The sequence below is a fragment of the Mus caroli genome, chromosome 17 (genome assembly GCF_900094665.2).
Source record: "Mus caroli chromosome 17, CAROLI_EIJ_v1.1, whole genome shotgun sequence".
In the NCBI taxonomy this organism is placed as follows: Eukaryota; Metazoa; Chordata; class Mammalia; order Rodentia; family Muridae; genus Mus; species Mus caroli.
The window spans coordinates 20,555,551-20,566,915 of record NC_034586.1 but is presented as its reverse complement, the minus strand read 5'-3'; the positions used below and the strand labels follow the sequence as shown (position 1 = coordinate 20,566,915).

Here is an 11,365-nt window from a genome sequence, read left to right as displayed (position 1 = left end):
GGAACTCACTTTGTAGACCAGGCTAGCCTCGAACTCAGAAATCCGCCTGCCTCTGCCTCCCGAGTGCTGGGATTAAAGGCGTGCGCCACCACGCCCGGCATAAATCTTTCTTTTTAAAAAAAAGGAAAGGAAGAGGAGAATTTTCTTTTTTTTTTTTTTTGGTTTTTCGAGACAGGGTTTCTCTGTATAGCCCTGGCTGTCCTGGATCCTGGAACTCACTTTGTAGACCAGGCTTTCCTCGAACTCAGAAATCTGCCTGCCTCTGTCTGCCTCCAGAGTGCTGGGATTAAAGGCATGCGCCACCACCGGCCCTGTATGTGTTTTTTTAAAAAAGAACAGACACATGCTTCAGACTCCGAGGCTACTTCCTTCTGGCCCTGGACTCACTCCTGGGACCCCATACTCCATGGACACAGAATACAAGCCCCTCACAGTGATTATGAGCGTGCAGGAGCAGGTGAGAACTGACGCTTCCAAGTGTGCGAGAGCTCTCTGGCATATGGCCTCCTAGTACCTCCCTCCTGCCAGGACCTGGGGCCTATTCTGTGTGTGTGTGTGTGGGGGGGCAACATCCAGTTGTAGAAAACACATGGAGCTCTTCGGGCAGGGTGGCACCCAAATGGAGCTGTCCCTGTCCCCTGATCCCCATCAGATGCCACTTGGCATCCTGGCCAGGCTCTCACCAGGGGTGTGATAGACTTGTCGGTTACATCATAGCTGGTGGATGCATTGTTTCTGACCATCTTCCCATCTTCCATATGCAGCCCCCGGCCAATGCGGTAGATCTGGCAGGAAAACAGCATAGAATGGACCAGAGGTAGGTTGTGTGGCTAGCAACATGGCCAGTCACACACTTGGCCCACATGCTCAGACTCTGGAACTAGTAATATTTCATGAACTCAATCCATGTGTGAGTCATACCACTCCACTAGAGAGTCCTCGAAGTTATGGACACACCTTCTTGTTCAGCTCTGTACGGTGGTGGTAACCCTTCTGCCCAGCCCGGGCGATGGAACAGCCTACTCGGGCAGGGTGCCAGGCGCCGATGCAGGCCACTTTGCGCAAGCCTTTGTGGGTCTTCCTTGGAAGCTTCTTGGTATGCCAGCGACTGGTCACCCCTGTAAATGGGATTGGCTGGAGGCTCAGAGGCTACTCCAGGCCCTGCTAACCAGTCTTCCTGGAGCCACCGTCTCTACTTGGCCCTACCTTTAACACCCCGGCCCTTCGTGACAGCAATGACATCAATAACCTCACTCTGGCTGAACACGCTGTGTACAGGCACCTGCTTCTCCATCCGTGCCTGAGCCCAAGCCACCTTCTCAGCCACGGTGCCACCATTCAGCTGAATCTCCATGATGTGGGCCTTCTTCTGCCGAAAGGGCAGCAGCTTCATCTGTGAGACACAGAAGTAAGGTCAGTTCACAGTCCCCACACGCCTGCAGATGGCCAGCCCCCTGGCAACCTGAAGAGACCAGTCTGGCCAGATGGGAACTAGAAGATGTCAAAGTCGGGTAGATACAGGAATGGGCTCCCACATTTTTTCCAAGTGCCGGGTGCTAATAGACCATCCAACAGGGCTCTGGCTGTTATGAGCACCACATGCTAAGAGGACATACAGGTGGAGACAGAGCAGTTAGGTCACAGCATAGTGTTCCACAAGTATTTATAGAGCTCCCACTGTATACTAGGCTTATGGTAAGTCCTGAGGCCCACCAGGAATGCGATGAGTGTGATCCCTGCCTCTACGGGCCCTGAAGGTCACACTGATGAATGTCACACACCGACTTGCTTACCCATGAGCAGCAAGTGAGAATAACAAGCCTGTGTTCTGAGGACGGGGAAGGTGCCAGAGAGGAGTGGGGTCAGAGCTGCTGTTGTGGCTCCTGGGGACCACGTTCCCGGAAGACAAGGTGCCTAAGAATACTCCAGAATGAGTGTTCTGGTTACAGCTCAGTGAACATCAAGCTGGACCAGGTACAGCCAGATCTCTCAGCCTTTCAGGACATCTGGGGCACTGTAGCTGTCACTTACATCACAGGCCAGTGACCTCTCCACTCTGGGACAAGAAGGGCCTGCGTGGGGCAGCTAGCTGCATCTTGAGCCTGTTCCAGGGCTGGTGCTATTTTTAAGCTGACATTTGCAGGGCTCTTCATTTAGGAGGTGGAGGATGGGGAAGGCACCCAAGGGTTGAATGGGCTCTGGGGGCGGGCGGGCTGAGCTGACCTGGGTGTGGACAATGACCCGAATGACCTTGCAGTACTTCTTCATGGCAGCAAAGTCTTTCTGTAGCTGCTTCTTGCCGTCAGCATCTCGCCACCTCTTGCAGGCTTTGGTAAAGGCTTTCTTCTTACTCTTGTGCCTGAGCCACACACACAGAGGGCTCAAGACCCAGCCAGGAAGCTCCCTGAGTTATCCTGCCTGCTTTTCCCTATCTGCAGCTCACCAAGCAAGAACCCTGGCCTAGGATCCCCCACACCACCACCACCACCACCAAGAGCCAGGGCTTCTTCCCATGCCCATCCCTGATCATTTCTCCTCCTCCCTTCATTACCCCTTTCTCCCTTTCCCCCTCTTTCTATGTGTGTGGATGTGGGTGTGTTACAAGAGGGTCCCAATATGTCACCGAGGCTGGGCTAAAAGTCCAGATTCTTCTCAAGTGTTAGGATTACAGACATGTATGCATCCAGCAGTAACAACACCTCTGAAGTCTCCCGTACACCAGGAGCAGATGCTGTGCCTCCAGCTAAGCAGACACCCACCCTTTCCAGCCCTTACTGGAGCTCTGGAAGGTAAGTGAGCCCCATCCTAGAGATGGAGAAGCCTTGGTTCCCAGAGGCTGAAGTCGGGGATAAACGGCCAACTCATAATGCAAACAGCAGAACAGCATCCCCGATGCTCTCCGGTCACTCATGACCTTGGTGAGGGCAGCACTCTATGCTCTCCAGTAATCCAGGGCATGCAAGGGACTCAAGATGTCAGCCAACCTGCCCTAAGTCATACGGTCCTGCACCAACACTGAAGCTCATATTCATCAATTAATTCCCACAGAGGGTCAGGGATTAAAGACATGCACCACCACACCCAGCACTGTGAGACCTTCTGTTTTTCTTTTTCCTTTGGCTTCTAGTACATTCAGATCAATTCTGAAGTTTCATCAAATTAGCCTCAGGGATATAAAAACCTTCATGACTTTAAGTTTTTACACTTATTTATATAGGATGTGTATACATGTGTACAAATACCACAGTGCACAAATGGTCAGAGGACAACACAAGAGTCAGTTCTCTCCTCTCACCCTGTCCTGGGGAATCTCACACAGGTTATCAGCAAACATCTCCCCCCCCCACCCCCCAGACAGGGTTTCTCTGTGTAGCTCTGGCTGTCCTGGAACTCACTCTGTAGACCAGGCTGGCCTCGAACTCAAAAATCCACCTGCCTCTGCCTCCCAAGTGCTGGGATTAAAGGTGGGCGCCATCATGCCTGGCATCAGCAAACACCTTTATCTTGAGTCATCTCAGCAGCCCAACCCTGAAGATGTGCATATCTGATATCTCCTGCTTCTGGATCCCAGGGTCCTCTCCAGCTTTCTAATTCATGCTCTTTCCTGTCCTGCTGAATGAGGGCACCACACACACTCTCTGCCTGGGTAAGGCTTCTCATCCCTCCACCGCTTCTGCACAGAGCTGGGCTCTTACCAGTCCTTGTAGAATCGCCGGCGGCACTCATCGCTGAGGTGTTCCGCAAAGATGGTCTTGAAGCTCCGTAGGCCTCTCGGAGTGGCTACGTAGCCCACCACACCCACCACCACCAGCGGTGGCGTCTCCACGATTGTCACAGCTTCTACCTCCTCTCGCTTAGAAATTTCTGTTTAGACCAAGGGACAGGATTTGAGGGGAAACTTCTCAGCCAATGGGGGAGGGAGTAAGAGGGCCACCACCTACACAAGACAGCCCAAGAAACACAGCTGTTTCCTGGCTGACTGTAGTTAGGCCACCATAAGCTTTGGAGTTTATTTTACTAAATATAGTTTCATAAGCTCTAAGGAAACCTAAAACCCATCATTTCATGGATAGTCTTAGGCTGCCATGGGGTTCATCATGGGGTTTTGGTTGTCTGGGGTTTTGTTTTGTTTTGGTTAGGTTTGACAGAGAGTCTCTTACAGCCTAGGCTGGCTTTGAACTTGCTATGTAACTGAAGACAGTCTTGAATTCCTGATCTTCTTGCTTTCACCTCCCAAGGTTTGAGTTTATGGGCATTATTTGGGCACCGTGCTCAACTGAAATGTATGTCCTAAAAATGAAAAGAAGGAAGGAAGGAAACTGGAAGAAAGGGAGGCGTAAAATAGAGAGGGAGAAAGAAACGGAGCAATGAGAGAAAGAGGAAATGAAGAAGGGAAAAGGGAAAGAGCCAAATCAAAAAGGGATACAGGGGGAGACGAAAGGAAAGTAGGGAGATGGGCCAGTAGAGCAATATGGAAAGAAGGGAAGGAAGTGAAAGGGGAAGAGAGAATGAGAGGGAGGGAGACCCTAGGCAGAGGGAAGGAGCTGGGCAGTGGTGGCGCACACCTTTGATCCCAGCACTTGGGAGGCAGAGGCAGGCGGATTTCTGAGTTCGAAGCCAGCCTGGTCTACAGAGTGAGTTCCAGGACAGCCAGGGCTATACAGAGAAATCCTGTCTCGGAAAAAAAAAAAAAAAAAAAAAGTTTCTCTGTGTAGCCCTGGCTATCCTGGAACTCCCTCTGTAGACCAGACTGGCCTAGAATTCACAGAGATGAGCCTCCCAAGTGCTGGAATTAAAGTTGTGCACTACCATGCTAGGTTAAGTATGTGTTTCTGGGCTGGAGAGATGGCTCAGTGGTTAAGAGCACTGAATGTCACACTGAGACAAGACAAACTGCAAACTCTCAGACAAACCCAGCCAACTAGAAGAAGCAGAGAGCAGCCCAAAAGCCTAGGAGACAAAGAGAGCAGTGATCGGCCTAGAAGAGGTTCAAACTGACTGAGCAACCTGGGAAGGCCACTCTCTGATCTACTGAGCTTCACGGGGTGCACAGTGTGCTTGTGTCCCCAGCTCTGGGCCTTGGTAAAGCAGCCCAGTCTTTGAGTTCTCTCAGCTCCTGTAAGTAACCTCTCACCCACATTCTTTTTTTTTTTTTTTTTTCTTTTGAGACAGGGTTTCTCTGTATAGCTCTGACTGTCCTGGAACTCACTTTGTAGACCAGGCTGGCCTCAAACTCAGAAATCTGCCTGCCTCTGCCTCCCAAATGCTGGGATTAAAGGCGTGCGCCACCACTGCCTGGCTCACCCACATTCTTGTAATAACCCCAGGAAAACTTAATCCGAGCACTCAGGACATAGGCAGGAAGATGACTTCAAGCCTGTGCTATAGTAGTAAGACCCTGCATCAAAAACAAAGGCTGGGCATGAAAGTGCACATCATTAATGCCAGGACTCTGGAGGGCAAGGCGTCCAGATTTCTGAGTTAGAGGCAACCTGGCTCCAGGCCAGCTAAGGCCTTATTTGGGGCCGGAGAGATGGCTTAGTGTGTAAATCCATTTTTAAATTTTCTGTTCTATTATTTTTAGCAATCCTGGGGATTGAACCCAGGCCTTTCAGCATACAAGAAATGACTTTGTTTCTGAACCACATCCCCAAATTCCTTTATTTTGTTTGTTTGTTTGTTTGTTTGTTTGTTTGTTTTGAGACAGGTTTTTCTGTGTAGCTCTGGCTGTCCTGGAACTCACTCTGCAGACCAGCCTGGCCTCAAACTCAGAGATCTGCCTGCCTCTGCCTCTCAAGTGCTGGGAAGATTAAAGGTGTGTGTGCCACCACGCCCACCTATTGTACCTTTACTCACTAAATTATTCAGGCTGGCCTGGAATCTGTGATCCTCCTGCCTCAGCATCCCAAGCAGTACAGTCCTGAGCCCTCTAAGGGCGCTCACCTTTGAGTTCTGGTTGTTCCACTTACTGGAGCCATTTTCTAGCTTCCCCTTGCCTCCGTGTTACATTGCAAGTACTGTCAGAAACACACGTACACACCGGCATTGCTTATGGCTGTGCTACACAAAGATCAGCCCAAAACCTGCCTGTCCTGAGGGCAACACCTCTAGACAGAACAGCAGCTTTTCTGGTACTACAGCTCTACTTGAACCACCAGAGCACTTTCTGACTCCTAGAACCTAGAAGATTCTATTCCCAGCTCTGCCGTGTGCCCCCCTCGGTGACTCACTGAGTCCAGGTCGGTGCACTTCGCGAAGGGTGTGGGTCATGCCAGCCTTGTAGCCCAGGAAGGCTGTTAGGTGCACCGGCTGGCTGGGGTCATCCCGAGGCCAGCTCTTCACCTTGCCCCGGTGCCGCCGGCTCCTCTTGTGGGGCAGGAAGCCCAGGTGTCCATGCCGAGGGGCAGAGAACTTCCGGTGGGACTAGGGATCGAGAAAAGGAGTTCATAACTGAAGTCTCCCTAGCGGTGGCTTCAGGTTGACTCAGGAGACTCAACATCCCCACTCCCCACCCCACCTACAATTTAGGCTACAGGCCCGAGGGAGAGGTCCAGGCAGTCCTCAGTGCTACCTCATCCGTATACAAAAGAACAGACTGGAGATAATGGAGCTTTACGGACGGGATCTCCACAACCACGGGCTTCCTGCCCCTATGTACCTAACCTGGCAAGACCTGCAAGGGTCCTGGACAGTAAGATAGAACAGCATCTGTGACTCATCCATCTCTTGCCCCAAGAGCATAGCCCTGGTCCTTTGCTGCCTGTCAAACCCATTCCTCACAGTTCCAGGATTGTCCCTGCCCCCTCCCCCCAGAATGCCAGCTCTGTTCAGGGTGTAGCCCCAGCCCACTAACCATGGCCGATCCCTGCAGGTTAGGAAGGGGCCTCCCCACCAGGCACCAGAGGTCAAATGACAGAGCTAGAACACTCAGCTGCCAGATCCCAGATTTAGCACCTGGCAGGCTCTTTGGCCAGCTCCTGTACCAGCATGGCTTTTGGTGCCAGCGAAAAACCTGGGAAGGGCATTAGATGTGCAGCTTACAGTGGTAAGAACACCTGGCACCAGGGAGAGTGTTCCCCACACACACACCATGGTCCTGGGGAACTGTGTGATGACTCTCCAAAGACAAGGACCACTGTGGCCAGAGGAGGGATCCTGTTCTTAGGTCACAGCCAGAAGGAAAACTGGTAAAGAGGTCTCTTGTCCTGAGAGTTGTAAGATAGAGTTCTCCGTTGCTGGAATAAAGACACCATGATTGATTCTGGAGAGATAGCTCAGCAGTTAAGAGAACTATTTGCTTTTCCTAAGGACCCAAGTTCAAATCCCAGCACCCACGTGATGGCTCACAACGTAACTCCAGCCTCTGGGGATCCGAAGTCTTCTAGCCGTTAGGGGCACTGCATGCCTGTGGGGTAAAGACATACATGCAGGCAAAACAATCCTACACAAAAAAATAATAAATACAATAAAATAAAAAATTTAAAGGCATCAAAATCAAAAGCAACTGGAGGAGGAAAGCATTTATTTGGTTTACACATCCTGATCACAGTCTATCACCAAGGCAAAACTCAAGGCAAACACTTGAAGGGAGAAACTGAAGGAAAGCCAGGTGGTGGTGGCACACGTCTTTAATCCCAGCACTGAGGACACAGAGGCAGGCGAATGTTTGCAAGTTCCAGGACAACCAGAGCTACACAAAGAATCCCTATCTTAGAGAGAGAGAGAGAAAGGAAGGAAGAACAGAGAGAGAGAGAAAGGAAGGAAGAAGAGCTAAGAGTGCGCCACCACTTCCCTGCTGAGACCTTTTCTCAAAAGAAAAAGAAAGGGTTGGAAAACTGGTTTAGCAGTTAAGTGGTCTTCCAGAGGACCTGGGTTTGATGCCCACTGCTCATATAGTGGTTCAGAAGCAGGGTGAAGCACTCGGTGCCTAGGGTGGCGGAACCTTTTCCCCCTAAGGATTGCCTCTTCAGAGAAGTCCCGAGGTTCACTGGGACCCACCGGCCCCAATGAACCTAAGCAGAGTCTAGAGCAGTTGTTGACTTGTGTGTGTACTCTTCCAAGCCATGTTCACCATATTCCCTGCTATCTTAGCTGGTAGGTCAGGGCAAAGCATTTCCAGCCATTTGGTGATCTTTGTCCAACCAAAACAGGATGCCTCAGAGCGCTGGGGACCACAAGGGGGTGCCCGAGAGGCGAACCACTATCCCATGGTGCCTCGCGGCTGCCCACTACGCAGGCGCAGCTGTCACCTTTCTGCGCAGGCGTAGAGGTCCCGCGTCCTTAGCGGGCCCAGCGGATCCGGACGTGGAGCGGGTGGAAGGTCGGTGGGGAGAGTTTGCTTAAGCCATGCCAGATTCTTGGGACAAGGATGTGTACCCGGAGCCCCCGAGCCGCACGCCTGCTCCCTCGCCGCAGACCTCGCTCCCTAACCCCGTCACCTACTTGACGAAGGCCTACGACCTCGTCGTGGACTGGCCCGTGACCCTCGTGAGAGGTACAGGGTCTAGAATTTCGCCCGCTTAGTGGATATCCCCCTACCTCGCGGATCCCACATCCAGTTTCCGTCCCCTGAAACCACCACCCGCTGCATGCAGCAGTCCCGCACCCAGAATCGTCTCAATCTCTCCCAGTGCATCTAAGATAACCCTCTACCTTTTATCTGAGACGCCCCAGTGCTGTCCACTCCAGATCCTCCCGTCTACCCTGCTGCACCGCAGGCTAATCCACTTTCTCTCCGGGACTACCCTGTCTATAATCCTTTCTGTCTTCAGCAGAGCCCCAACTAACCTTTCGTCGACCCCGGTCGTTCTTTTAAGCGGTGGAGGTTGGAATCCGGGAGGTTGTAGTGCATGCCTTTAATCCCAGCACTGGGGAGGCAGAGGCAGGTGAATCTCAGGGTTTGAGGCGAGCCTGGTACAAAAGTACCAAAACCAGGAATCTAACCCACCTGCAAGGAGCTTTCCTTGTTGTACACAAGTAGCCAGTCAATAAGCCTGGCTTATTGAAAATGGACCGTTTGTATCTGTCTGCATCAGGGTGGTCATTTTGTTCTCTTTGGGCCACAGTTTAACCTGGCAAAGCCGTGTTTTAAATGGCTAATGTCTGTCTATCCCTGGTCCCAGAGAACGATCCACTCAACCTGTTTGAGCAGCAGCTGGATCAGGCTGGGCTTAAGCAAAGCAGCTCATTTATCCAGCATTAGGGGTGCACAGCATGCTTAAGATTTTTTTTTTCCTTAGTGTTGAGGGTCCGGTTGTGGTGGCTTCTTTGTGAGACAGCATCTCCAATGTTATACAGGACAACAAACATAGCAAATATCTTTATCAGCTGCTCAGTAGCTTGGGTTAGAGACACTTGTCACTGCCCCTGGCTTACAGGTGGTCCTTGGGTTAGAAAGATGGTTTTCAAGCCAGTCCCAAGTGCATTATTGCAGTAAGGTCAACTACATTTCTTGGTAGCATCTTATTTCGAAATGTCTGGAACTCTGCTGTGTAATTTGCCATTGGGCCCTGCTTGAGTTCCTAATAGAGCCTCCTTGCCTATTCAACTCCACCCAACTGCATGGGTAGTTTGGGTCCAATTACGGGGTCTGTAAAAGCTTGGGACTTTAGTTTTTGGGGGTTGTTTTTTTTTTTGTTTTGATTTTTTGTTTTTTTCGAGACAGGGTTTCTCTGTATAGCCCTGGCTGCCCTCGAACTCAGAAATCTGCCTGCCTCTGCCTCCCTGGGATTAAAGGCCTGCGCCACCACTCCCTGCCAGTTTGGGACTACGGGCTACAGACCCTTTGCCTCAAGCTGCTTCAGCTGACAGGCCAAGGTTCAAGGTGTTCTCTTCCGCAGAGTTTATTGAACGACAGCATGCCAAGAACCGAACCTACTACTACCACCGCCAGTACCGTCGAGTGCCAGACATCACAGAATGCAAAGAGGGTGATGTTCTGTGTATCTATGAGGCTGAGATGCAGTGGAGAAGGGACTTGTACGTGAGCAGCAGGGAACGCTGGGCACTATTGGAACCCCATCTCTCCTGAAATGTTGATCCCCCGGGCTAAGGTGGTCCTCTACCCTTTCAAATTCTTGAGACACTTTTCTCCTATCTTTCAGCAAAGTTGACCAGGAAATCATGAACATCATCCAGGAGAGACTGAAGGCTTGTCAGCAGAGGGAAGGCGAGAACCATCAGCAGAACTGTGCCAAGGAGTTAGAGCAGTTCACCAAAGTGACTAAAGCCTACCAGGACCGCTGTGAGTGCCCCAGCTTTATGCCAACCCTTTTCTTTTAGCTTTCCCCACCTATTTAACTGTTAGGTAGCTGGGGAGCCACTAAGACCTTACCAAGTTCATTTAACAGCTCCCCATAGCCCCCTCCCTCATCTCTTTTCCAGACTTGGACCTGGGAGCCTATTATTCTGCCAGAAAGTGTCTGGCAAAGCAGAAGCAGAGGATGCTGGAAGAAAGGAAGGCTGCGAGGCAGGAGGCTGCTGCCTAGGTGACCAGAACTCTTCTTCATTCCACTGCTAAAAATAAAGTGACAGTTTTGGACACAAACTGTGTTTCTGGTGACTAAATTGTACACAGCCATATCCTCTCAGGTTGTATTAGTCAAGTCTACTGAAACCTCTGGGCCAGCCAGAGGTACGTAGTATCATGTATGGGGGAAGACAGACAAAAAAGAAAAAAACATAATTAGCAGACTTAATTCTTTTATTTTTCTTGTACAAAATCCTTATGTAGTAGCCACAGCTGGAGCCTGGGTCCTCTGAACAGAGACTCTGGTGTGGGTTTTCACAAGATGATCAGTGAATTCCTAAAAAGAGAAACAATTTAGTATACAGCAGCATGCCCCAAACTCAGATAAGATAAAGGCAAACAGACCAACTGGATCAGCATACCTGATAAGGAGACTTGGTGAAGACAGTCTCTTTCCAGAGGTCGGGGGTCAGGTAGCTATAAGTCTTGGAGATGGCATCAAAGGTGGCCTTAGCTGTAAAATAGTAAGAGGGTTGGTGGCTTCATTAAAGAGTCCTGCCCACCAAGGTGCTGTTGCATTCCTAGGAACAGAGAAGCCACCTTGGGGCAGGCAGGTCTGCCATGCAGCCTAGGCCTGGTGTGGTGGTGCACGCCAGCACTTGGGAGGCAGAGGAAGGCGGGCTTGAGGCCAGCCTGGTCTAGAGTTCCAGGACTACACAGAGAAACCCTGTCTCAAAAAAAAAAACAAAAACAAAAAAAAAAGAGACACCAACCACACACACTGGGCCTGTCTGATCCAGAGGAGCTGAGAGAGGGCACAGTAATTGTGAGATACCTACCAAAGTTGCCCAGGGTGGCAGTGCAGCCTCTGGCTGAAGTGTAGCAGTCATCTATACC

The 11,365-nt window shown here is 50.9% G+C and overlaps 3 protein-coding genes across 4 annotated transcripts in view; 1 reads left to right on the top strand and 2 right to left on the bottom strand.

The window, feature by feature from the left end:
* Positions 1-6,936, bottom strand: part of Rpl3l (ribosomal protein L3 like) — an 8,579-nt gene extending 1,643 nt beyond the window's left edge. Inside the window, exons 1-7 of one of the 2 annotated variants that reach the window (XM_021186479.2) lie at positions 6,854-6,936; positions 6,231-6,423; positions 3,696-3,864; positions 2,224-2,359; positions 1,207-1,393; positions 958-1,118; positions 684-785 (exon numbers count right to left, since the gene is read on the bottom strand). In XM_021186479.2, the coding sequence (XP_021042138.1) occupies positions 684-785; positions 958-1,118; positions 1,207-1,393; positions 2,224-2,359; positions 3,696-3,864; positions 6,231-6,423; positions 6,854-6,856 (951 nt within the window). In that variant the 5' untranslated portion in view covers positions 6,857-6,936. Of the gene's footprint in view, positions 1-683; positions 786-957; positions 1,119-1,206; positions 1,394-1,793; positions 2,012-2,223; positions 2,360-3,695; positions 3,865-6,230; positions 6,424-6,853 lie in introns of those variants that run through there. The other variant, XM_021186480.2, reaches the window with a different exon arrangement.
* A 1,297-nt stretch (positions 6,937-8,233) lies between these two features.
* On the top strand, positions 8,234-10,546 carry Ndufb10 (NADH:ubiquinone oxidoreductase subunit B10). The gene is made up of 4 exons (XM_021149443.2): positions 8,234-8,494; positions 9,840-9,978; positions 10,104-10,243; positions 10,384-10,546. The coding sequence occupies exons 1-4, from the start codon at positions 8,347-8,349 to the stop codon at positions 10,485-10,487; spliced, it is 531 nt and encodes a 176-aa protein (XP_021005102.1). The 5' UTR covers positions 8,234-8,346; the 3' UTR covers positions 10,488-10,546.
* A 178-nt stretch (positions 10,547-10,724) lies between these two features.
* The window catches only part of Rps2 (ribosomal protein S2), a 1,901-nt gene continuing 1,260 nt past the window's right edge, over positions 10,725-11,365 (bottom strand). Inside the window, exons 5-7 of the mRNA XM_021186190.2 lie at positions 11,308-11,365; positions 10,891-10,982; positions 10,725-10,805 (exon numbers count right to left, since the gene is read on the bottom strand). The exon at positions 11,308-11,365 is cut by the window's right edge and continues 97 nt beyond it. Of these exons, the coding sequence (XP_021041849.1) occupies positions 10,725-10,805; positions 10,891-10,982; positions 11,308-11,365 (231 nt within the window). The remainder of the gene's footprint in view (positions 10,806-10,890; positions 10,983-11,307) is intronic.

What these genes read in the sequence shown, in the direction of transcription:
- Ndufb10 (XM_021149443.2), top strand. Translation starts at nt 8,347, where the DNA reads ATGCCAGATTCTTGGGACAAGGATGTGTACCCGGAGCCCCCGAGCCGC. An exon ending in GCCCGTGACCCTCGTGAGAG is followed by an intron (nt 8,495 to 9,839) that starts GTACAGGGTCTA and finishes TCTCTTCCGCAG; the next exon opens with AGTTTATTGAACGACAGCAT. An exon ending in TAAAGCCTACCAGGACCGCT is followed by an intron (nt 10,244 to 10,383) that starts GTGAGTGCCCCA and finishes TCTCTTTTCCAG; the next exon opens with ACTTGGACCTGGGAGCCTAT.